Consider the following 26,807-nt stretch of genomic DNA (forward strand, 5'->3'; position numbering starts at 1 on the left):
ACTGCAGGGCTGTCCACAGGGCTGACTACATAGCTGACAACAGGGCTGACCGTAGAGCTGTCCACAGGCCTGACTATAGGTCTGTCCACAGTGCTGACCACAGGGCTGCCACAGGGTTTCTCACACTCAACAGATTCCCGTTTAATTGATTAAGTTACGTCATTGATTGGCCAAATCAGTCACATACCTGCTTTCCCATCTTCCAATGTGTCTCTGTTACAAAAGAAAGGCTGAAAACCTAAGGACCTTGAATACTACCGCTAAATTATACCGCCGAATAATACCGCTGAATACTACCGCCGAATACTACCACCGAATACTACCACCGAATACTACCGCTGAATAATACAGCTGAATAATACCACCGAATACTACCACTGAATAATACCGCTGAATACTACCGCCGAATAATACCGCAGAATAATACCGCCGAATACTACCACCGAATACTACCACCGAATACTACCGCTGAATAATACAGCTGAATAATACCACCGAATACTACCACTGAATAATACCGCTGAATAATCCCGCCGAATATTACCACCGAATAATACCACTGAGTACTATCACTGAATACTACCGCTGAATACTACCGCTGAATAATACCGCTGAATACTACCGCTGAATAATACCGCTGAATAATACCACCGAATACTACCACCGAATAATACCACTGACTAATATCACTGAATACTACCGCTGAATACTACCGCTGAATACTACCGCTGAATAATACCACCGAATACTACCACCGAATAATACCACTGACTAATATCACTGAATACTACCGCTGAATACTACCGCTGAATACTACCATTGAATACTACCATTGAATAAACCTATTATTAACCAGTAGTACAGGTCTTTGTGACTCAACACTCCGAGTGTCAAACATAAAAAGGGTCTGGGACTATGTCTACCAGCCCCCACCAAACTACTCTGATTCGGGCCACAGTGATCAAGCTGATTTGTTGTGTAACACAAAAACGAATGCCTCCCACTCTCCAAGCCAGATGGCAGGCAGGGTGTTATAATACCAGCTGTTATGCTAGGTAGCGTAGCAGCTAATAACACTGAAGGTGGGAGTGGGAATGGTGTGAATAGTGGGTGGTGTTAACCTACAGCAAGCTGCCAAAAAAGAGAGGAGGGGGATGGAAGAGAGAGGTAGAGAAGAGAAAGAGAGAGAGAGAGAGGTAGAGAGAGAGAGAGAGAGAGATGGAAGAGAGAGAGATGGAAGAGAGAGATGGAATTTTTATCATAGGTACACACTTCAACTGTGAGAGACGGAATCTAAAACAAAAATCCAGAAAATCACATTGTATGATTTTTAGGTAATTAATGTGCATTTTATTGCATGACATAAGTATTTGATCACCTACCAACCAGTAATAATTCCTGCTCTCACAAACCTGTTAGTTTTTCTTTAAGAAGCCCTCCTGTTCTCCACTCATTACCTGTATTAACTGCACCTGTTTGAACTTGTTACCTGTATAAAAGACACCTGTCCACACACTCAATCAAACAGACTCCAACCTCTCCACAATGGCCAAGACCAGAGAGCTGTGTATGGACATCAGGGATAAAATGGTAGACTTGCACAAGGCTGGGATGGGCTACAGGACAATAGACAAGCAGCTTGGTGAGAAGGCAACAACTGTTGGCGCAATTATTAGAAAATGGAAGAAGTTCAAGATGACTGTCAATCACCCTCGGTCTGGAGCTCCATGCAAGATCTCACCTCGTGGGGCATCAATGATCATGAGGAAGGTGAGGGATCAGCCCAGAACTACACGGCAGGACCTGGTCAATGATCTGAAGAGAGCTGGGACCACAGTCTCAAAGAAAACCATTAGTAACACACTACGCCGTCATGGATTAAAATCCTGCAGCGCACGCAAGGTCCCCCTGCTCAAGCCAGCGCATGTCCAGGCCCATCTAAAGTTTGCCAATGACCATCTGGATGATCCAGAGGAGGAATGGGAGAAGATCATGTGGTCTGATGACACTCGCCGTGTTTAGAGGAAGAAGAAGGATTAGTACAACCCCAAGAACACCATCCCAACCGTGAAGCATGGAGGTGGAAACATAATTCTTTGGGGATGCTTTTCTGCAAAGGCACCAGGACGACTGCACCGTATTGAGGGGAGGATGGATGGGGCCATGTATAGCGAGATCTTGGCCAACAACCTCCTTCCTTCAGTAAGAGCATTGAAGATGGGTCGTGGCTGGGTCTTCCAGCATGACAACGACCCGAAACACAAGGAGTGGCAACTAAGGAATGGCTCTGTAAGAAGCATCTCAAGGTCCTGGAGTGGCCTAGCCAGTCTCCAGACCTGAACCCAATAGAAAATCTTTGGAGGGAGCTGAAAGTCCGTATTGCCCAGCGACAGCCCCGAAACCTGAAGGATCTGGAGAAGGTCTGTATGGAGGAGTGGGCCAAAATCCCTGCTGCAGTGTGTGCAAACCTGGTCAAGAACTACAGGAAACGTAAGATCTCTGTAATTGCAAACAAAGGTTTCTGTACTAAATATTAAGTTCTGCTTTTCTGATGTATCAAATACTATTGTCATGCAATAAAATGCAAATTAATATTTAAAAATCATACAATGTGATTTTCTGGATTTTTGTTTTCATTTTGTCTGTCAAAGTTGAAGTGTACCTATGATGAAAATTACAGGCCTCTCATCTTTTTAAGTGGGAGAACTTGCACATTTGGTGGCTGACTAAATACTTTTTTGCCCCACTGTATCTGTCTCCCTCTCTCCCGCTGTCTCCTCATAGTAGGCCTATCTCTGTCCATCTCTCCTTCTTTCAGTAGACCGATCTCTCCATCTCTCTCCTTCTCTCAGTAGGCCTATCTCTCTCCACATCTCCTTCTCTCCTTCTCTCAGTAGGCCTATCTCTATCCCTCTGTCTCCATCTCTCCTTCTCTCAGTAGACCTATCTCTCCACCCCTCCTGTGTCAGTGTCTCTCTCTCCAACAAATGTGCTTCTAATCAGACCAGTGTGTGGTATATTTAACATTTCCCTAGGGTGGCCATTAATATAGCGCAGGGGAGGGAGGGCTCGCACTGTCAAATTGTGGGTGCGTTCCTCTGCCCAGGCGTTGCTGACACATTTCAGACCTCACAACACTTACGTATCATCTAACCATCTCATATAGCAATCTGTCAGTCCACGAAACAGTCGACTAGATAGCACACAACCGTTGGTTGATGTATGCAACGGAACAGGGAATGTGACCCGTGTCTCAACCAGAGGCTGGTGGGAGGAGCTATAGGAGGACGGGCTCATTGCAGTGGTTGGAATGGAATTAATGGAACAGAGTCAAACCTGATTCCCATTTGTTTGATGTGTTTGATAATGTATCATTAATTCCATTCCAGCCATTACAATGAGCTCATCCTCCTATAGTTCCTCCCACCATCCTCGTCTGGGCTCAACGCAACCAAAATGCCCTAATCACTCAATTAGAATCAATGGTGAACAATTTGAGTTGTGGAGGGACACAGTCCTGGAGTCGTGTTTCTGCCTAGGCCTTAAATTATCAAATATGTCACAATCAAACCAAAACTATTGACTTAGGTCAGTGGTTCCCAAATTTTTTATAGTCCCATACCCCTTCAAACATATCACATAAAATATTGTTTTTTTGCCATCATTGTAAGCCTGCCACACACACACACTATATGATACATTTATTAAACATAAGAATGAGTGTGAGTTTTTGTCACAACCCGGCTCGTGGGAAGTGACAAAGAGGCACAAATAATAATATAATAATAATCAATAATTTTGCTCTTGATTTGCCCATCTTATATTGGGCATCGAAAATAGTGAATATCTCACCACAGGTTAATGAGAAGGGTGTGCTTTAAAGGATGCACATAACTATGCAATGTTGGGTTGTATTCGAGAGAGTCTCAGTCTTAAATCATTTGCCACACAAAGTCTGTGCCTGTATTTAGTTTTCATGCTAGTGAGGGCCGAGAATCCACTCTCACATAGGTATTTGGTTGCAAAGGGCATCAGTGTCTTAACAGCACGATTTGCCAAGGCAAGAATCTCTGAGCGCAGCCCTGTCCAGAAATCTGGCAGTGGCTTCTGATTCAATAACATTTTCACAGAACCGCTTGTTTCAATTTATATGAGGCTCTCTTGTTCAGATATCGGTGGGTGGACTGGAGGCAGGGCATGAAAGGGTTAACAAATCCAGTTGTTTGTGTCGACCGTTTCGGTTAAGTACCTGCGTAATAACCGCACCTAACTCACTCAGGTGCTTCGCTATATCACATTTGACATTGTCCGTAAGCTTGAGTTCATTTGCACACAAAAAAAATCATACAACGATGGAAAGACATTTGTGTTGTCCTGAAAATGATGGTCAGTAAAGAAAACTTTAAGCTCGTCTCTCTGCGGAGAGTCCTTGTAATCCTAGATTCAGATCATTCAGGCGAGAGAAAAACATCACCCAGGTAGTCCAGTCATGTGAGAAACTCGTCATTATCAAGCGGTCAGACAAGTGGAAATGATGGTCAGTAAAGAAAACTTTAAGCTCGTCTCTCAATTTAAAAAAACGTGTTAATATTTTGATAATCAGCGCACTTCTTCCTATGTTGTAAAAGTGTTACATGGTCGCTGCCCGTATCATTACATAACGCAGAGAAATACACGAGAGTTCAGGGGCCTTGCTTTAACAAGGTTTAACAATGCTTCAACCAGTTTCACTGTAGTGTCCAGAATGTATTTCAAGCTGTCAGGTATTCCCTTGGCAGTAAGAGCCTCTCGGTGGATGCCGCAGTGTACCCAAGTGGCGTCGGGAGCAACTGCTTGCAGGCGTGTTACCACTCCACTATGTCTCGCTGTCATGGCTTTTGGCTATCAGTACAGATAACAACACATCTTGACCACCAAAGTCCATTTGATGTCACAAAGCTGTCCAGTACTTTAAAAATATCCTCTCATGTTGTCCTGGTTTCCAGTGGTTTACAGAAGAGGATGTCTTCCTTAATTGACCCCCCATAAAGATAACGGACATATATCAGGAGTCTGTTGACTCATCCAGCTTTAAGGCATGTAATTCACTGGCTTGTATGCGAAGCAGTAATTGTTTCATAACACCTCCTGCCATGTCACTGATGCGTCGTGAAACAGTGTTGTTTGATGAAGACACAGTCTGTATAGTTTCTTTGTCCTTTTCCCCCAACATTGTCCCAGTCATATCTACAGCAGCAGGAAGAATTAAGTCCTCCACAATAGAATGGGGCTTGTCTGTCCCAGCTACTCCTCCACAATAGAATGGGGTTTGCCTGTCCTAGCTACTCCTCCACAATAGTATGGGGTTTGCCTGTCCTAGCCAGTCCTCCACAATAGTATGGGGCTTGCCTGTCCTAGCCACTCCTCCACAATAGTACGGGGCTTGCCTGTCCTAGCCACACCTCCACAATAGTATGGGGCTTGCCTGTCCTAGCCACACCTCCACAATAGTACGGGGCTTGCCTGTCCTAGCCACACCTCCACAATAGTATGGGGCTTGCCTGTCCTAGCCACACCTCCACAATAGTACGGGGCTTGCCTGTCCTAGCCACACCTCCACAATAGTATGGGGCTTGCCTGTCCTAGCCAGTCCTCCACAATAGTATGGGGTTTGCCTGTCCTAGCCACACCTCCACAATAGTATGGGGCTTGCCTGTCCTAGCCAGTCCTCCACAATAGTATGGGGTTTGCCTGTCCTAGCCACCCCTCCACAATAGTATGGGGCTTGTCTGTCCTAGCCAGTCCTCCACAATAGTATGGGGTTTGCCTGTCCTAGCCACACCTCCACAATAGTATGGGGTTTGCCTGTCCTAGCCACTCGGTAGCTCACCATATAAGATGTTTCTAGCCCCTTTTTATTAATGGTATCTGTTGCTTTTATACATGTCTTACTTCTTAATTAGGCAATCTTAATTCTCGCTCAAAAAACTACCGTGGCTTATTTTTCAAATTGGCATGTTTTGTTTCTAAATGTCTGAGCTAGAGTGAAGGTTTCATAGAGTTGTGAGATAATACTGTAGCACATATAACACACTGTGGCTGAGGAAAGGCACTACTCACAATATAAGTGAACCCCAAAACAATGTAGTTCTCATCCTATTTGCGCCTCTTCGATGGTCCAACGTCCCTGTCTGTTGTTCTGTGCTTTCCCGGGTAAGGGGGCAGTAGCTCTTCAGCTGCATCAGATTCACAACTGTCAGTGTCCATGCTAGCTGGGCTAACAACACATGTAGAATTACTGATGCTAGCTGGGCTAACAACAACTGTAGTATTACTGATGCTAGCTGGGCTTACAACAAACTTAGAATTACTGATGCTAGCATTGGATGTGCTCGTGGAAGCAGAACAACTTGAGAAATCGACAGATGCAGGTGTAGTAGTGCTTGCAGTAGCAGTATGATGTCCTAGTGGTGGTAGCAGTATGATGTCCTAGTGGTAGTAGCAGTATGATGTCTTAGTGGTAGTAGCAGTATGATGTCCTAGTGGTAGTAGCAGTATGATGTCCTAGTGGTAGTAGCAGTATGATGTTCTAGTGGTAGTAGCAGTATGATGTCCTAGTAGTAGTAGCAGTATGATGTCCTAGTGGTAGTAGCAGTATGATGTCCTAGTGGTAGTAGCAGTATGATGTCCTAGTGGTAGTAGCAGTATGATGTCCTAGTGGTAGTAGCAGTATGATGTTCTAGTGGTAGTAGCAGTATGATGTCCTAGTAGTAGTAGCAGTATGATGTCTTAGTGGTAGTAGCAGTATGATGTCCTAGTGGTAGTAGCAGTATGATGTCCTAGTAGTAGTAGCAGTATGATGTCCTAGTGGTAGTAGCAGTATGATGTCCTAGTGGTAGTAGCAGTATGATGTCCTAGTGGTAGTAGCAGTATGATGTCCTAGTAGTAGTAGCAGTATGATGTCCTAGTGGTAGTAGCAGTATGATGTCCTAGTGGTAGTAGCAGTATGATGTCCTAGTGGTAGTAGCAGTATGATGTCCTAGTGGTAGTAGCAGTATGATGTTCTAGTGGTAGTAACAGTATGATGTCCTAGTGGTAGTAGCAGTATGATGTCCTAGTGGTAGTAGCAGTATGATGTCCTAGTGGTAGTAGCAGTATGATGTCCTAGTGGTAGTAGCAGTATGATGTCCTAGTGGTAGTAGCAGTATGATGTCCTAGTGGTAGTAGCAGTATGATGTCCTAGTGGTAGTAGCAGTATGATGTCCTAGTAGTAGTAGCAGTATGATGTCCTAGTGGTAGTAGCAGTATGATGTCCTACTAGTAGTAGCAGTATGATGTCCTAGTAGTAGTAGCAGTATGATGTCCTAGTGGTAGTAGCAGTATGATGTCCTAGTGGTAGTAGCAATATGATGTCCTAGTGGTAGTAGCAGAATGATGTCCTAGTGGTAGTAACAGTATGATGTCCTAGTAGTAGTAGCAGTATGATGTCCTAGTGGTAGTAGCAGTATGATGTCCTCGTGGTAGTAGCAGTATGATGTCCTAGTGGTAGTAGCAGTATGATGTCCTAGTGGTAGTAGCAGTATGATGACCTAGTGGTAGTAGCAGTATGATGTCCTAGTAGTAGGAGCAGTATGATGTCCAAGTGGTAGTAGCAGTATGATGTCCTAGTGGTAGTAGCAGTATGAGGTCCTAGTAGTAGTAGCAGTATGATGTCCTAGTAGTAGTAGCAGTATGATGTCCTAGTGGTAGTAGCAGTATGATGTCCTAGTTGTAGTAACAGTATGATGTCCTAGTAGTAGGAGCAGTATGATGTCCTAGTGGTAGTAGCAGTATGATGTCCTAGTGGTAGTAGCAGTATGATGTCCTAGAAGTAGTAGCAGTATGATGTCCTAGTAGTAGTAGCAGTATGATGTCCTAGTGGTAGTAGCAGTATGATGTCCTAGTGGTAGTAGCAGTATGATGTCCTAATGGAAGTAGCAGTATGATGTCCTAGTAGTAGTAGCAGTATGATGTCCTAGTGGTAGTAACAGTATGATGTCCTAGTGGTAGTAGCAGTATGATGTCCTAGTGGTAGTAGCAGTATGATGTCCTAGTTGTAATAGCAGTATGATGTCCTAGTGGTAGTAGCAGTATGATGTCCTAGTAGTAGTAGCAGTATGATGTCCTAGTAGTAGTAGCAGTATGATGTCCTAGTGGTAGTAGCAGTATGATGTCCTAGTTGTAGTAGCAGTATGATGTCCTAGTGGTAGTAGCAGTATGATGTCCTAGTTGTAGTAGCAGTATGATGTCCTAGTGGAAGTAGCAGTATGATGTCCTAGTAGTAGTAGCAGTATGATGTCCTAGTAGTAGTAGCAGTATGATGTCCTAGTGGTAGTAGCAGTATGATGACCTAGTGGTAGTAGCAGTATGATGTCCTAGTAGTAGGAGCAGTATGATGTCCAAGTGGTAGTAGCAGTATGATGTCCTAGTGGTAGTAGCAGTATGAGGTCCTAGTAGTAGTAGCAGTATGATGTCCTAGTAGTAGTAGCAGTATGATGTCCTAGTGGTAGTAGCAGTATGATGTCCTAGTTGTAGTAACAGTATGATGTCCTAGTAGTAGGAGCAGTATGATGTCCTAGTGGTAGTAGCAGTATGATGTCCTAGTGGTAGTAGCAGTATGATGTCCTAGTAGTAGTAGCAGTATGATGTCCTAGTAGTAGTAGCAGTATGATGTCCTAGTGGTAGTAGCAGTATGATGTCCTAGTGGTAGTAGCAGTATGATGTCCTAATGGAAGTAGCAGTATGATGTCCTAGTAGTAGTAGCAGTATGATGTCCTAGTGGTAGTAACAGTATGATGTCCTAGTGGTAGTAGCAGTATGATGTCCTAGTGGTAGTAGCAGTATGATGTCCTAGTTGTAGTAGCAGTATGATGTCCTAGTGGTAGTAGCAGTATGATGTCCTAGTAGTAGTAGCAGTATGATGTCCTAGTAGTAGTAGCAGTATGATGTCCTAGTGGTAGTAGCAGTATGATGTCCTAGTTGTAGTAGCAGTATGATGTCCTAGTGGTAGTAGCAGTATGATGTCCTAGTTGTAGTAGCAGTATGATGTCCTAGTGGAAGTAGCAGTATGATGTCCTAGTAGTAGTAGCAGTATGATGTCCTAGTAGTAGTAGCAGTATGATGTCCTAGTGGTAGTAGCAGTATGATGTCCTAGTTGTAGTAGCAGTATGATGTCCTAGTGGTAGTAACAGTATGATGTCCTAGTGGTAGTAACAGTATGATGTCCTAGTGGTAGTAGGAGTATGATGTCATAGTGGTAGTAACAGTATGATGTCCTAGTGGTAGTAGCAGTATGATGTCCTAGTGGTAGTAGCATTATGATGTCCTAGTGGTAGTAGCAGTATGATGTCCTAGTGGTAGTAGCAGTATGATGTCCTAGTGGTAGTAGCAGTATGATGTCCTAGTAGTAGTAGCAGTATGATGTCCTAGTGGTAGTAGCAGTATGATGTCCTAGTGGTAGTAGCAGTATGATGTCCTAGTGGTAGTAGCAGTATGATGTCCTAGTAGTAGTAGCAGTATGATGTCCTAGTGGTAGTAGCAGTATGATGTCCTAGTGGTAGTAGCAGTATGATGTCCTAGTGGTAGTATCAGTATGATGTCCTAGTGGTAGTAGCAGTATGATGTCCTAGTGGTGGTAGCAGTATGATGTCCTAGTGGTAGTAGCAGTATGATGTCCTAGTAGTAGTAGCAGTATGATGTCCTAGTGGTAGTAGCAGTATGATGTTCTAGTGGTAGTAGCAGTATGATGTCCTAGTGGTAGTAGCAGTATGATGTCCTAGTAGTAGTAGCAGTATGATGTCCTAGTGGTAGTAACTGTATGATGTTCTAGTGGTAGTAGCAGTATGATGTCCTAGTAGTAGTAGCAGTATGATGTCCTAGTGGTAGTAGCAGTATGATGTCCTAGTGGTAGTAGCAGTATGATGTCCTAGTGGTAGTAGCAGTATGATGTCCTAGTGGTAGTAGCAGTATGATGTCCTAGTGGTAGTAGCAGTATGATGTCCTAGTGGTAGTAACAGTATGATGTCCTAGTGGTAGTAACAGTATGATGTCCTAGTGGTAGTAACAGTATGATGTCCTAGTGGTAGTAACAGTATGATGTCCTAGTGGTAGTAACAGTATGATGTCCTAGTGGTAGTAACAGTATGATGTCCTAGTAGTAGTAGCAGTATGATGTCCTAGTGGTAGTAGCAGTATGATGTCCTAGTAGTAGTAGCAGTATGATGTCCTAGTGGTAGTAGCAGTATGATGTCCTAGTGGTAGTAGCAGTATGATGTCCTAGTGGTAGTAGCAGTATGATGTCCTAGTGGTAGTAGCAGTATGATGTCCCAGTGGTAGTAGCAGTATGATGTCCTAGTAGTAGTAGCAGTATGATGTCCTAGTGGTAGTAGCAGTATGATGTCCTAGTAGTAGTAGCAGTATGATGTCCTAGTGGTAGTAGCAGTATGATGTCCTAGTGGTAGTAGCAGTATGATGTCCTAGTGGTAGTAGCAGTATGATGTCCTAGTAGTAGTAGCAGTATGATGTCCTAGTGGTAGTAGCAGTATGATGTCCTAGTGGTAGTAGCAGTATGATGTCCTAGTGGTAGTAGCAGTATGATGTCCTTGTAGTAGTAGCAGTATGATGTCCTAGTGGTAGTAACAGTATGATGTTCTAGTAGTAGTAGCAGTATGATGTCCTAGTAGTAGTAGCAGTATGATGTCCTAGTGGTAGTAACAGTATGATGTCCTAGTAGTAGTAGCAGTATGATGTCCTAGTGGTAGTAGCAGTATGATGTCCTAGTAGTAGTAGCAGTATGATGTCCTAGTAGTAGTAGCAGTATGATGTCCTAGTGGTAGTAGCAGTATGATGTCCTAGTGGTAGTAGCAGTATGATGTCCTAGTAGTAGTAGCAGTATGATGTCCTAGTGGTAGTAGCAGTATGATGTCCTAGTGGTAGTAGCAGTATGATGTCCTAGTAGTAGTAGCAGTATGATGTCCTAGTGGTAGTAACAGTATGATGTCCTAGTAGTAGTAGCAGTAGGATGTCCTAGTGGTAGTAGCAGTATGATGTCCTAGTGGTAGTAACAGTATGATGTCCTAGTGGTAGTAACAGTATGATGTCCTAGTAGTAGTAGCAGTATGATGTCCTAGTGGTAGTAGCAGTATGATGTCCTAGTAGTAGTAGCAGTATGATGTCCTAGTGGTAGTAGCAGTATGATGTCCTAGTGGTAGTAGCAGTATGATGTCCTAGTTGTAGTAGCAGTATGATGTCCTAGAGTAGTAGCAGTATGATGTCCTAGTGGTAGTAGCAGTATGATGTCCTAGTTGTAGTAGCAGTATGATGTCCTAGTGGTAGTAGCAGTATGATGTCCTAGTGGTAGTAGCAGTATGATGTCCTAGTTGTAGTAGCAGTATGATGTCCTAGTGGTAGTAGCAGTATGATGTCCTAGTAGTAGTAGCAGTATCATGTCCTAGTGGTAGTAACAGTATGATGTCCTAGTGGTAGTAGCAGTATGATGTCCTAGTAGTAGTAGCAGTATCATGTCCTAGTGGTAGTAACAGTACTACCAGTAGAGATGGTATGTGTCTCTCTATGGACGCGGGACTTATTTTTTTTAACCATTTATCCATTTTGGAGCAAATTGAATGAGCTGTAGTTTGCTAACATAGGGACCGTTAGTGGAATTCCCGCGAGAGAGTAACGGTGTGATTGGATGTTCATTATTTGACTAGGCTACCTGTATCTGACATTGTGTTGTTATTTCACTGATCACTAGATGTTTTCATTACATTTTTTGGCAGTGAAACGAGCCTACTCAGGTGAGAAAACAAACTCACCCAAATGTATAGCCCAGTTGGAAAGTCTAAATGGGCTGTTTGAAAATGTGATTAAAAAATATATATACTGTATATTATGAATTTAAAAAAAAAATGTGAATCACACTCAGACTTATGACAATCACAGTCCTGGTGGTTTTTGTTGACCCCCCCCACCAACACACACACACACACACTCGAGGTAGACATATGCCAGCACCACCCTTGCCAATAGTAGCACAATGAGATTATAGGAAAGAGCAGCGTTGCATTTTGCAGAGTTTGGCTGTCTCAGAGATTAGGAAAAGTCCAAGGAAAACTCTGTGTTGCCTGGTAACTGGCTGTACAGGATGTCCATCCACTTGTTTTCATCTCAGATAGACCCTGATGGTACAGTATCACTCTCTCCCTGTCTTTTTCTATCTCGCCCTCCCTCTCCCCTCTGTCTCCCTGTCTCTCTTTCTCTCCCACTCTCTCTCTCCCCTCTGTCTCCCTGTCTCTCGTTCTCTCCCACTCTCTCTCTCCCTTTGTCTCCCTCTATCTCCCTTTGTCACCCTCTCTCTCCCTTTGTCTTTCTCTGTCTCTCTCTCTCCCTTTGTCTCCCTCTCTCACTTTGTCTTTCTCTGTCTCCCTCTCTCTCCCTTTGTCTCCCTCTATCTCCCTTTGTCTCCCTCTCTCTCCCTTTGTCTTTCTCTGTCTCCCTCTCTCTCCCTTTGTCTTTCTCTGTCTCCCTCTCTCTCCCTTTGTCTCTCTCTGTCTCCCTCTCTCTCCCTTTGTCTCCCTTTGTCTCCCTCTCTCTCCCTTTGTCTCCCTCTCTCTCCCTTTGTCTCTCTCTGTCTCCCTCTCTCTCCCTTTTTCTCCCTTTGTCTCCCTCTCTCTCCCTTTGTCTCCCTTTGTCTCCCTCTCTCTCCCTTTGTCTTTCTCTGTCTCCCTCTCCCTTTGTCTCCCTCTCTCTCCCTTTGTCTCCCTCTCTCTCCCTTTGTCTCTCTCTCTCCCTCTGTCTCTCTCTCACCTTTTGTCTCCCTCTCTCTCCCTTTGTCTCTCTCTCTCCCTTTGTCTTTCTCTGTCTCCCTTTGTCTTTCTCTGTCTCCCTTTGTCTCCCTGTCTCCCTCTCTCTCCCTTTGTCTCTCTCCCTTTGTCTCCCTCTCTCTCCCTTTGTCTCCCTCTCTCTCCCTTTGTCTCCCTCTCTCTCCCTTTGTCTCTCTCTCTCTCCCTTTGTCTCCCTCTCTCTCCCTCTCTCTCCCTTTGTCTCCCTGTCTCCCTCTCTCTCCCTTTGTCTCTCTCCCTTTGTCTCCCTCTCTCTCCCTTTGTCTCCCTCTCTCTCCCTTTGTCTCCCTCTCTCTCCATTTGTCTCTCTCTCTCTCCCTTTGTCTCCCTGTCTCCCTCTCTCTCCCTTTGTCTCTCTCCCTTTGTCTCCCTCTCTCTCCCTTTGTCTCCCTCTCTCTCCCTTTGTCTTTCTCTGTCTCCCTCTCTCTCCCTTTGTCTCCCTTTGTCTTCCTCTCTCTCCCTTTGTCTCCCTCTCTCTCCCTTTGTCTTTCTCTGTCTCCCTCTCCCTTTGTCTCCCTCTCTCTCCCTTTGTCTCCCTCTCTCTCCCTTTGTCTCTCTCTCTCCCTTTGTCTCTCTCTCACCCTTTGTCTCCCTCTCTCTCCCTTTGTCTCTCTCTCTCCCTTTGTCTTTCTCTGTCTCCCTTTGTCTTTCTCTGTCTCCCTTTGTCTCCCTCTCTCTCCCTTTGTCTCTCTCCCTTCGTCTCCCTCTCTCTCCCTTTGTCTCCCTCTCTCTCCCTTTGTCTCCCTCTCTCTCCCTTTGTCTCTCTCTCTCTCCCTTTGTCTCCCTCTCTCTCCCTTTGTCTTTCTCTGTCTCCCTCTCTCTCCCTTTGTCTCTCTCTGTCTCCCTCTCTCTCCCTTTGTCTTTCTGTCTCCCTCTCTCTCCCTTTGTCTCTCTCTGTCTCCATCTCTCTCCCTGTCTCTTTTTCGCCCGCCCTTTCTCTCCCTCTCTCTCTCCTGCCCTCTCTCTCCCTTTGTCTCTCTCTGTCTCTCTGTCTCTCTCTGTCTCCCTCTCTCTCCCTCCCTTTGTATTTCTCTGTCTCCCTCTCTCTCCCTTTGTCTTTCTCTGTCACCCTCTCTCTCCCTTTGTCTCTCTCTGTCTCCCTCTCTCTCCCTTTGTCTCCCTCTCTCTCCCTGTCTCTTTCTCGCCCGCCCTTTCTCTCCCTCTCTCTCCCCCTGTCTCTTTCTCTCCTGCCCTCTCTCTCCCTTTGTCTCTCTCTGTCTCTTTCTCTCCTGCCCTCTCTCTCCCTTTGTCTCTCTCTGTCTCCCTCTCTCTCCCCCTCTCGCATCCATAAACAAAATGTTTTATATCACATTTATTTAACCAGGTAAGCCATTTGAGAACAAGTTCTCATTTACAACTGTGACCTGGCCAAGATAAAGCAAAGCAGCACGTACCACACACACAATGATTGAAACCTGTTCCTGAAGGATTCATTATTATAGTAAAAAAAATTCAAGATGCTCCTCATTATTGTCATCAGGATTTTTTTTATTTATTACAAAGTATCTAAAAACAGGCAACTGAGGTATATCTGTCTGTCCTACAGGTGGGATGGTTGTGTGTGTGTGTGTGTGTGTTGGGGAGGGGTACCATATACAGAGAAAGCAGTGTGAGTGGACATGGCAATACTTACAGGGGACATTTTGAGAAACAGTCATGTTTTGAGTCCCATGACACATTGTGGACTGAACCTATTTTTCCCATTCAAAGAAAATCAAAATGGATACAGTGACACCAACCAGATTTACAGGGGCAAAGATTCTATCTGCTTTCTTTTACAAAAGGCATAAAATACAAAAAATAAACACTTAGTAAATCTATATTTACAAGAAACCATACTAATGATGTAATCAACAGCAAAAACACGTTTGATTGGTTTGCTGTGTCTGTTTGTTTGAAAGAGAGAGAAGAAAAGAGAGAGAAGAAAAGAGAGAGAAGAGAGAAAAGAGAGAAAATAGAGAAAAGAGAGAGAAGAGAGAGAAGAGAGAGAAGAGAGAGAAGAGAGAGAAGAGAGAGAGAAGATAGATAAGAGAGAGAGAAGATAGATAAGAGAGAAAGAAGATAGATAAGAGAGAAAGAAGATAGATAAGAGAGAAAGAAGATAGATAAGAGAGAGAGAAGATAGAGAAGGAGAGAGAGATAAGAGAGATAGGAGAGAAGAGAGAGAAGAGAGAGAGAAGAGAGATAAGAGAGAGAGAAGATAGATGAGACGATTGATAAGAGAGAGAGGAGAGAGAGAAGAGAGAGAGAGAAGAGAGATAAGAGAGAGAAAAGAGAGAGAGAGAAGAGAGATAAGAGAGAGAGAGAAGAGAGATAAGAGAGAGAAGAGAGAGAAGAGAGAGAAGAGAGAGAAGAGAGAGAAGAGAGAGAAGAGAGAGAAGAGAGAGGAGAGAAGAGAGAGAAGAGAGAGAAGATAGATAAGAGAGAGAAGATAGATAAGAGAGAGAGAAGAGAGAGAAGGAGAGAGAGATAAGAGAGATAGGAGAGAAGAGAGAGAAGGAGAGAGAGATAAGAGAGATAGGAGAGAAGAGAGAGGAGAGAGAAGAGAGATAAGAGAGAGAGAAGATAGATGAGAAGATTGATAAGAGAGAGAAGATAGATAAGAGAGAGAGAGAGGAGAGAGAGAAGAGAGAGAGAGAAGAGAGAGAGAGAAGAGAGATAAGAGATAGAAAAGAGAGAGAAGAGAGATAAGAGAGAGAGAGAAGAGAGATAAGAGAGAGAAAAGAGAGAGAAAAGAGAGATAAGAGAGAGAGAGAAGAGAGATGAGGGAGAAGAGAGAGAGAGAGAGAGAGAGAGAGAGAGAGAGAGAGAGAAGATAGATAGATAAGAGAGAGACAGAGAAGAAAAAGAGATAAGAGAGAGAGGAGGGAGAGGTTATTCGTGGCACGCTTTTAAATCAGGAAAATATTGTCTGAGATTGTTGGAAACCAGAGAGGCTCATATAGGGATTTGAAATTGGAAATCTTTAGCGTTAACCGTGTGTGTGTATGTGTGTGTGTATGTGTAAGAGTGAATGTGAATGAGAGAGAAAAAAAGAGAGCGATAGAGAAATAGAAATGGAGAGAATCAGAAGAGGGAGAAGAGATTGAGAGGAGAGATTAGAGAGACAGAAGAGAAGAGAGTAGAGAGAGAAGAGAGAGAGAGAGCAAGAGAAGAGATGAGAGAGTGAGAGAGAGGAGAGATGAGAGAGTGAGAGAGGAGAGAGAGAGAGAAGAGAGAGAGAAAAGAGAGAGAAGAGAGAAGAGAGAGAAGAAAAAGAGATAAGAGAGAGAGGAGGGAGAGGTTATTCGTGGCACGCTTTTAAATCAGGAAAATATTGTCTGAGAATGCTGGAAACCAGAGAGGCTCATATAGGGATTTGAAATTGGAAATCTTTAGCGTTAACCGTGTGTGTGTATGTGTGTGTGTATGTGTAAGAGTGAATGTGAATGAGAGAGAAAAAAAGAGAGCGATAGAGAAATAGAAATGGAGAGAATCAGAAGAGGGAGAAGAGATTGAGAGGAGAGATTAGAGAGACAGAAGAGAAGAGAGTAGAGAGAGAAGAGAGAGAGAGAGCAAGAGAAGAGATGAGAGAGTGAGAGAGAGGAGAGATGAGAGAGTGAGAGAGAGGAGAGAGAGAGAGAAGAGAGAGAGAAGAGAGAGAAGAGAGAGAAGAAAAAGAGATAAGAGAGAGAGGAGGGAGAGGTTATTCGTGGCACGCTTTTAAATCAGGAAAATATTGTCTGAGAATGCTGGAAACCAGAGAGGCTCATATAGGGATTTGAAATTGCAAATCTTTGGCGTTAACAGTGTGTGTGGAGACTGATGAGGGGAGGACGGCTCATATTAATGGCTGGAATGGAGTAAACGGAATGGCATCAAATATATGATTTCCATGTGTTTGATACCATTCCATTGACTCCATTCCAGCCATTACTATGAGCCGTCCTTCCCTCATCAGCCTCCACTGGTGGGTGGGTGGGTGGGTGGGTGGGTGTGGTTTCACTACAAACCAGACTTCCTCTGCCCCCCACACACAAACCAGTAGCTCTATGGGTTATGTAAGGCTTCCTAAGCTTGTTGAAAAATGTAGCGGTCCCACCCAGACAAAAAACACACATCAACACACACATAAACGAATACAAACACCCACACGCACAGAGAACACCAGAAGAGGTGGGATCTATCGGAGGACAGGCTCATTCTAACGGTTGGAATGGAGTCAATGGAACGGAGTCAATGGAACGGAGTCAATGGAACGGAGTCAATGGAACGGAGTCAATGGAACGGAGTCAATGGAATGGAATCAATGGAACGGAGTCAAGCGCTTTGTTTCCATGTGTTTGATACCATTCCATTGATTCCAGTCCAGCCATTACAGTGAGCCCGTCCTCCTATATTCCCCCTCACCAGCCTCTTTTGCTGAACACAAGTTTAAATTAAGCTCACATTCTTACTGTAAAATAAAAAAATGAATGTGTTTGGTATATGTCAATTCCTGACCAGATAGGTCACCCAACTGATTCCAAGGCAACAACTTCATTTTGGTTCAATGCTTGTAGACATAAACAGTTGGCACCCATTTTGAAGCTATTTTGACCTTATATACAGAACATTCATGCTATTCTAATTATACTCATTGGTGTATAGTCAGTCAAATAAAATGTTATTTTTCTTGAATATACAATAAAATAGAATCCCCCCTATACAGGGGAGACTATCGATCACTGTCAATGTATACTCATCTAGAACGTATTGATATACAGTATACATTGTGGTTTATATATCGTGTAAAACAAATAAAATTTTGGACAAACAAAGTGACAGGTTAGAATAATGGACGTGGTTCAAAAGTCTGTCTGTCTGTCTGTCTGTCTGTCTGTCTGTCTGTCTGTCAAAAAAGAAGAATCCTAATTGAAATGCAAAGGGAAAAATTTAATTTAAAAGTACATTTTCAACCCCCCACAATATATATTGTGATTGGCGTGACTGTATTCAGTGGAAAGCGGTGACCTGGGTGATCGGGTGAAGAGCCTGGGAGCTGGATATGAACAGCCCTCTGTAGTCCCTTGAAGCTGGTTGTTCTGTACGATCAGTGTAGCAGTCCTGGTCCCACCCTGAAGTGAACTGGGGAACATCGACTATATCCCTGTCCCAGAATAGTGCTCTAACAGTCAGGTGGGAAAATGAGGTGATGAGGGGGGAAGAGGACACAAGCCCACCTCTCATCCTCCACCAGCCTCAGGGCAAGGCTAGTGTCAGGACTACAGTATCACCAGACTTGACAAGTCTTGTCAGGCACCATGTAGCTGTTCTTGGGACAGTTGAAGGCCTTGGCAAACTCTGGGAAGTTCTGGAGGGACCCCAGAACCCTGAACAGGAAAAGGTCATTATTGGCGAGAATGACGAGGCAATCACCACAACTGGTGTCCCAGGTCTAAATCTGACACTCATTAAAATAAAATAAGGAAAACCAGAGACACTGAGGAACACAAACCATTAATATGCACAGAGGTGGGGTGAGGGGAAGAGGAAGTGGCATTGAGTTAATATGGACAGAGATGGAGTGAGGGGAAAAGGAAGTGGCCCTGAGTTAATATCGACAGAGATGGGGTGAGGGGAAGAGGAAGTGGCCCTGAGTTAATATGGACAGAGATGGAGTGAGGGGAAAAGGAAGTGGCCCTGAGTTAATATCGACAGAGATGGGGTGAGGAGAAGAGGAAGTGGCATTGAGTTAATATGGACAGAGATGGAGTGAGGGGAAGAGGAAGTGGCATTGATTGATACAGGAGAGGAATGGAATGAGGAGTGAGAGATCGTACCTGAACTTCCCTGGACTGTGTACATCTACTTTGATGGAGTTGACAGCTTGTTCTGGTCGATGTGTTCCACACCACACCTGGAGGAGATGGGAGTGAGATAGGCTGTGACATCCACCCATCCATTCATCCACCCATCCATCCATTCAATCATTCATCCACCCATTCATCCACCCACCCATCCATTCAATCATGCATCCACCCATTCATCCAACCAACCATGCATTCAATCATTCATCCACCCACCCATCCATTCAATCATTCATCCACCCATTCATCCAACCAACCATCCATTAAATCATTCATCCACCCACCCACCATCCATTCACTCACCCACCCACCAACCCACACACCCACCCACTCATCCACCCATCCACCCATTCACCCACCCATTCATTCACCCATCCACCCATTCATCCACCCACCCACCCAGTCACCCACCCACCCAGTCACCCACCCATCCATTCACCCATCCATCCATTCACCCACCCATTCATCCACCCATCCATTCACCCATCCATCCATCCATCCAACCACCCATCAATTCATCCACCCATCCATCCATCCATCCACCCATTCACACATCCATCCATCCACCCATCCATCCATCCATCCACCCATCCATTCACCCACCCATCCATTCATCCACCAATCCACCAACCCGTCCATCCATCCATCCACCCACCCACCCACCCACCCACCCATCCATTCATCCACCCATTCACCCACCCATCCATTCACCCACCCATCCATTCAATCCATTCATCCACCCATTCACCCATCCATCCATTCACCCACCCGTCCATCCATCCATCCATCCATCCATCCATCCATTCATCCACCCATTCACCCACCCATCCATTTATCCACCCACCCATCCCATCAATCCATTCATCCACCCATTCACCCATCCATCCATTCACCCACCCGTCCATTCACCCACCCGTCCATTCACCCATCCGTCCACTCACCCACCCACCCATTTATCCACCCATCCATCCATTCATCCATCCATTCATCCATCCATCCATCCATCCATTCATTCACCCATCCATTCATCCAGTCTGACCTGGGCGAAGTTGACAAAGAAGAGTTGTTGATGGTTGAGGTTTATTCCAGGCAGGAGAGGCTCATTCCCATTCTTCTCCACATAGTTCAGGTATGCCTGAAATCATCACAACACCACTTCAAACCTCTCTGGCCTGAAATCATCACAACACCACTTCAAACCTCACTGGCCTGAAATCATTACAACACCACTTCAAAGCTCACTGGCCTGAAATCATTACAACACAACTTCAAACCTCACTGGCCTGAAATCATTACAACACAACTTCAAACCTCACTGGCCTGAAATCATTACAACACCACTTCAAACCTCACTGGCCTGAAATCATTACAACACCACTTCAAACCTCACTGGCCTGAAATCATTACAACACAACTTCAAACCTCACTGGCCTGAAATCATTACAACACAACTTCAAACCTCACTGGCCTGAAATCATTACAACACCACTTCAAACCTCACTGGCCTGAAATCATTACAACACCACTTCAAACCTCACTGGCCTGAAATCATTACAACATCACTTCAGACCTCACTGGCTTGAAATCATTACAACACAACTTCAAACCTCACTGGCCTGAAATCATTACAACACCACTTCAAACCTCACTGGCCTGAAATCATTACAACACCACTTCAAACCTCACTGGCCTGAAATAATCACAACAACTCTTCAAATCTCTCTGGCCTGAAATCATTACAACACCAGTCTTTATTACTTGACAATAGATCGATAGGTACTTGATTTAACACCAATCACATCAGATGATCTCAGACTATCCTACCTTCTTAGAAAACGTATAAAGTAAACATAGGGCTCTCAGAATCTATGAAGAAGTGTTCTCCATCCCTCCGTCATCACTTTGTCTTCCCTCTGGACACTAACCCGAGACGCCTGGTTGGCCAATCACATTGCTCATTACTCACACCATGCTCCGAGAGCATGTCTAATGGTTCAATCAGAGAGCTGGCAGGAGGACATAGTAATTAGTAATATTACTGGCAGATGGCAATTACCCACAAGTCCTTCCGATCTCATTTCATCTCACAACATGTCACTCAGACGTATATAGCTAATCATCGAATGCTAAAACAATGTAGATGCGAGGGAGAAATAGAGAAAATGGTGTAACAGATTACTGGAATCCATTTCTTGCCTGGGTTAAAGGACTCTGTCTTCATAATGTGTGTGCATCTTTTTTTAAGCTGTAAAATGTGTCTTTCTACAGTGGGCATTCGTACCTGGTAGGACTGACGGATGCCTCCATTGTCTGCGATGTTCTCGCCCAGAGTGTTATTCCCATTGAGCTGCTTACGGAAAACAAAAAGACAGATGAATACGGCCTGTAATTGAGTATTTCAGCAGTTCTCCATCCCAGGGAAACCATTTTCCACGCTGCGGGTAAATGAGCATAAAACAAAATGTGAGGGGAGGCGAGGCGAGGGGAGGCGAGGGGAGGCGAGGTGAGACGAGGCGAGGGGAGGCGAGGGGAGGGGAGGCGAGGGGAGGCAAGGGGAGCCGAGGGGAGGGGAGGGGAGGGGAGGCGAGGGGAGGGGAGGAGAGGCGAGGCGAGGGGAGGCGAGTGGAGGGGAGGCGAGGCGAGGCGAGGGGAGGGGAGGCAAGGGGAGGGGAGGCAAGGGGAGGGGAGGCAAGGGGAGGGGAGGCGAGGGGAGGGGAGGCGAGGCGAGGGGAGGCGAGGGGAGGGGAGACGAGGCGAGGGGAGGGGAGGGGAGGCGAGGCGAGGGGAGGCGAGGGGAGGCGAGGCGAGGGGAGGCGAGGGGAGGGGAGGGGAGGGGAGGGGAGGGGAGGCGAGGGGAGGGGAGGCGAGGGGAGGCAAGGGGAGCCGAGGGGAGGGGAGGGGAGGGGAGGCGAGGGGAGGGGAGGAGAGGCGAGGCGAGGGGAGGCGAGTGGAGGGGAGGCGAGGCGAGGCGAGGGGAGGGGAGGCAAGGGGAGGGGAGGCAAGGGGAGGGGAGGCAAGGGGAGGGGAGGCGAGGGGAGGGGAGGCGAGGCGAGGGGAGGCGAGGGGAGGGGAGACGAGGCGAGGGGAGGGGAGGGGAGGCGAGGCGAGGGGAGGCGAGGGGAGGCGAGGCGAGGGGAGGCGAGGGGAGGGGAGGGGAGGGGAGGGGAGGGGAGGCGAGGGGAGGGGAGGCGAGGGGAGACGAGGCGAGGGGAGGCGAGGGGAGGGGAGACGAGGTGAGGGGAGGCGAGGCGAGGGGAGGCGAGAGGAGACGAGGCGAGGGGAGGCGAGGCGAGGGGAGGCGAGGGGAGGGGAGACGAGGCGAGGGGAGTCGAGGGGAGACGAGGCGAGGGGAGACGAGGCGAGGGGAGACGAGGCGAGGGGAGACGAGGCGAGGGGAGACGAGGCGAGGGGAGACGAGGCGAGGGGAGACGAGGGGAGACGAGGCGAGGGGAGACGAGGCGAGGGGAGACGAGGGGAGGCGAGGGGAGACGAGGCGAGGGGAGACGAGGCGAGGGGAGACGAGGCGAGGGGAGACGAGGGGAGACGAGGCGAGGGGAGAAGAGGCGAGGGGAGACGAGGCGAGGGGAGACGAGGCGAGGGGAGACGAGGCGAGGGGAGACGAGGCGAGGGGAGGCGAGGCGAGGGGAGACGAGGTGAGGGGAGACGAGGCGAGGGGAGGCGAGGCGAGGGGAGACGAGGCGAGGGGAGGCGAGGCGAGGGGAGGCGAGGCGAGGGGAGGGGAGACGAGGCGAGGGGAGGCGAGGGGAGACGAGGCGAGGGGAGGCGAGGCGAGAGTAAAACATACATTCAGTCCGTTGGCCAGGTCCCAGGAGAAGCTTCCATACTGGTCCACAATGCACTTGGACAGATTCACAAAGTTCTGGGTGGAGCTTGGCGTCCACCAGTCCTTCAGGTCACCATCTTTATCGTAGTTACGACCTGGCAACCGGACAAACAAACTGTTACGGACAGCTGACCAGCTAGTCCACATGTCATAAAACAACACTTTGAATTGGACTGTCCATTCTAACAAAGCTAATTCCATGTGCAGAGTGTCTTACCGTTGTCATCGAACCCGTGTGTGATCTCATGTCCGATTACCATGCCGATACCGCCAAAGTTCAGAGACTTGGTCTGGCCCTTACCGAAGAACGGAGGCTGGAGGATGCCAGCCGGGAACACTGAGGAGGAGGAGGAGGAGGATGAAGAAAGGATCTCACATCATTCACCTTCAGAGTGATGGGAGAAGACAGTAGAGGTGATGGGAGGAGACAGTAGAATTGATGGGAGAAGACAGTAGAGGTGATGGGAGAAGACAGTAGAGATGATTGGAGGTGAACGTATTGGTGACAGTAGAGATGATTGGAGGTGACAGTAGAGGTGACAGTAGAGACGATTGGAGGTGACAGTAGAGGTGATGGGAGATGACAAAAGAGATGACAGTAGAGGAGATTGAAGTTGACAGTAGAGATGATTGGAGGTGACAGTACAGGTGACAGTAGAGTGGTTGGAGGTGACAGTAGAGGTGATGGGAGGTGACAGTAGAGGTGATTGAAGATGACAGTAGAGGTGATTGGAGGAGACTGTAGAGGTGATTGGAGGTGACAGTAGAGGTGATGGAGTTGACAGTAGAGGTGATTGGAGAAGACAGTAGAGGTGACAGTAGAGGTGATGGAGTTGACAGTAGAGGTGATTGGAGGAGACTGTAGAGGTGATAGTAGAGGTGATTGGGGGTGACAGTAGAGGTGATAGTAGAGGTGATTGGAGGTGACAGTAGAGGTGATTGGAGGAGACTGTAGAGGTGACAGTAGAGGTGATTGGAGGTGACAGTAGAGGTGATTGGAGGAGACTGTAGGTGATTGGAGGAGACTGTAGAGGTGACAGTAGAGGTGATTGGAGGAGACTGTAGGTGATTGGAGGAGACTATAGAGGTGACAGTAGAGGTGATTGGAGGTGACAGTAGAGGTGATTTGAGGACACTGTAGAGATGACAGTAGAGGTGATTGGAGGTGACTGTAGAGGTGATTGGAGGAGACTGTAGAGGTGACAGTAGAGGTGATTGGAGGAGACTGTAGGTGATTGGAGAAGACTATAGAGGTGACAGTAGAGGTGATTGGAGGTGACAGTAGAGGTGATTGGAGGAGACTGTAGGTGATTGGAGGAGACTGTAGAGGTGACAGTAGAGGTGATTGGAGGAGACTGTAGGTGATTGGAGGAGACTATAGAGGTGACAGTAGAGGTGATTGGAGGTGACAGTAGAGGTGATTGGAGGAGACTGTAGGTGATTGGAGGAGACTGTAGAGGTGACAGTAGAGGTGATTGGAGGAGACAGTAGAATTGATGGGAGAAGACAGTAGAGGTGATGGGAGAAGACAGTAGAGATGATTGGAGGTGACAGTATTGGTGACAGTAGAGATGATTGGAGGTGACAGTAGAGACGATTGGAGGTGACAGTAGAGGTGATGGGAGATGACAAAAGAGATGACAGTAGAGGAGATTGAAGTTGACAGTAGAGATGATTGGAGGTGACAGTACAGGTGACAGTAGAGTGGTTGGAGGTGACAGTAGAGGTGATGGGAGGTGACAGTAGAGGTGATTGAAGATGACAGTAGAGGTGATTGGAGGACACTGTAGAGGTGATTGGAGGTGACAGTAGAGGTGATGGAGTTGACAGTAGAGGTGATTGGAGAAGACAGTAGAGGTGACAGTAGAGGTGATGGAGTTGACAGTAGAGGTGATTGGAGGAGACTGTAGAGGTGATAGTAGAGGTGATTGGGGGTGACAGTAGAGGTGATAGTAGAGGTGATTGGAGGTGACAGTAGAGGTGATTGGAGGAGACTGTAGAGGTGATTGGAGGTGACAGTAGAGGTGATTGGAGGAGACTGTAGGTGATTGGAGGAGACTGTAGAGGTGACAGTAGAGGTGATTGGAGGAGACTATAGAGGTGACAGTAGAGGTGATTGGAGGTGACTGTAGAGGTGATTGGAGGAGACTGTAGGTGATTGGAGAAGACTATAGAGGTGACAGTAGAGGTGATTGGAGGTGACAGTAGAGGTGATTGGAGGAGACTGTAGGTGATTGGAGGAGACTGTAGAGGTGACAGTAGAGGTGATTGGAGGAGACTGTAGGTGATTGGAGGAGACTATAGAGGTGACAGTAGAGGTGATTGGAGGTGACAGTAGAGGTGATTTGAGGACACTGTAGAGGTGACAGTAGAGGTGATTGGAGGTGACTGTAGAGGTGATTGGAGGAGACTGTAGAGGTGACAGTAGAGGTGATTGGAGGAGACTGTAGAGGTGAAAGTAGAGGTGATTGGAGGAGACTATAGAGGTGATTGGAGGTGACAGTAGAGGTGATTGGAGGAGACTGTAGGGGGTGACAGTAGAGGTGATTGGAGGAGATTGTAGAGGTGACAGTAGAGGTGATTGGAGGCGACTGTAGAGGTGACAGTAGAGGTGATTGGAGGAGACTGTAGAGGTGATAGTAGAGGTGATTGGAGTTGACTGTAGGTGACTGTAGAGGTGATTGAAGGTGACAGTAGAGGTGATTGGAGGAGACTGTAGGGGGTGACAGTAGAGGTGATTGGAGGAGACTATAGAGGTGATTGGAGATGACAGTAGAGGTGATTGGAGGAGACTGTAGGGGGTGACAGTAGAGGTGATTGGAGGAGATTGTAGAGGTGACAGTAGAGGTGATTGGAGGATATTGTAGAGGTGACAGTAGAGGTGATTGGAGGTGACTGTAGAGGTGATTGGAGGTGACTGTAGAGGTGATTGGAGGTGACAGTAGAGGTGATTGGAGGTGACAGTAGAGGTGATTGGAGGTTACAGTAGAGGTGATTGGAGGAGACTGTAGAGGTGACAGTAGAGGTGATTGGAGGTGACTGTAGAGGTGATTGGAGGTGACTGTAGAGGTGATTGGAGGTGACTGTAGAGGTGATTGGAGGTGACAGTTGAGGTGATTGGAGGTGACAGTAGAGGTGACTCTGTTACCTATTTGGTTTTTGCTTGAGGAGTAGAAGGCGTTGACAACGGCTGCTCCTGTTACCCATCTAGGGATGAGGCACAAAGACGTTTCACAACAATATTGAATAGAGGAGTTCATAATTAATCAGAAGTTAATCACTACTGTAATATTAGTGCTGTGGCTGCAATTTTATTAGTGCTGTGGCTGCTATTTTATTAGTGCTGTGGCTGCTATTTTATTAGTGCTGTGGCTGCTATATTATTAGTGCTGTGGCTGCTATCTTATTAGTGCTGTGGCTGCTATTTTATTAGTGCTGTGGCTGCTATTGTATTAGTGCTGTGGCTGCTATCTTATTAGTGCTGTGGCTGCTATTTTATTAGTGCTGTGGATGCTATCTTATTAGTGCTGTGGCTGCTATCTTATTAGTGCTGTGGCTGCTATCTTATTAGTGCTGTGGCTGCTATCTTATTAGTGCTGTGGCTGCTATCTTATTAGTGCTGTGGCTGCTATTTTATTAGTGCTGTGGCTGCTATTTTATTAGTGCTGTGGCTGCTATTTTATTAGTGCTGTGGCTGCTATTTTATTAGTGCTGTGGCTGCTATTTTATTAGTGCTGTGGCTGCTATCTTATTAGTGCTGTGGCTGCTATTTTATTAGTGCTGTGGATGCTATTTTATTAGTGCTGTGGCTGCTATTTTATTAGTGCTGTGGCTGCTATTTTATTAGTGCTGTGGATGCTATTTTATTAGTGCTGTGGCTGCTATTTTATTAGTGCTGTGGATGCTATCTTATTAGTGCTGTGGCTGCTATCTTATTAGTGCTGTGGCTGCTATTTTATTAGTGCTGTGGATACTATTTTATTAGTGCTGTGGCTGCTATTTTATTAGTGCTGTGGATGCTATCTTATTAGTGCTGTGGCTGCTATTTTATTAGTGCTGTGGCTGCTATCTTATTAGTGCTGTGGCTGCTATTTTATTAGTGCTGTGGATGCTATTTTATTAGTGCTGTGGCTGCTATTTTATTAGTGCTGTGGGTGCTATTTTATTAGTGCTGTGGATGCTATTTTATTAGTGCTGTGGCTGCTATCTTATTAGTGCTGTGGCTGCTATCTTATTAGTGCTGTGGATGCTATTTTATTAGTGCTGTGGCTGCTA

At 46.2% G+C, this 26,807-nt stretch overlaps 1 protein-coding gene across 2 annotated transcripts in view; it reads right to left on the reverse strand.

Annotated features, from left to right (window-relative positions):
* Positions 1–17,753: 17,753 nt before the first annotated feature.
* Positions 17,754–26,807, reverse strand: part of LOC110503425 (neprilysin) — a 171,134-nt gene continuing 162,080 nt past the window's right edge. For both annotated transcript variants that reach the window (XM_090219174.1, XM_090219175.1), the window contains exons 17-23: positions 25,681–25,739; positions 22,750–22,869; positions 22,494–22,627; positions 20,970–21,035; positions 19,728–19,823; positions 18,662–18,738; positions 17,754–18,211 (exon numbers count right to left, since the gene is read on the reverse strand). In XM_090219174.1, the coding sequence (XP_090075300.1) occupies positions 18,112–18,211; positions 18,662–18,738; positions 19,728–19,823; positions 20,970–21,035; positions 22,494–22,627; positions 22,750–22,869; positions 25,681–25,739 (652 nt within the window). In that variant the 3' untranslated portion in view covers positions 17,754–18,111. The remainder of the gene's footprint in view (positions 18,212–18,661; positions 18,739–19,727; positions 19,824–20,969; positions 21,036–22,493; positions 22,628–22,749; positions 22,870–25,680; positions 25,740–26,807) is intronic.

This window comes from Oncorhynchus mykiss, chromosome 24 (assembly GCF_057628025.1).
Source record: "Oncorhynchus mykiss isolate SJ-2025 chromosome 24, ASM5762802v1, whole genome shotgun sequence".
In the NCBI taxonomy this organism is placed as follows: domain Eukaryota; kingdom Metazoa; phylum Chordata; class Actinopteri; order Salmoniformes; family Salmonidae; genus Oncorhynchus; species Oncorhynchus mykiss.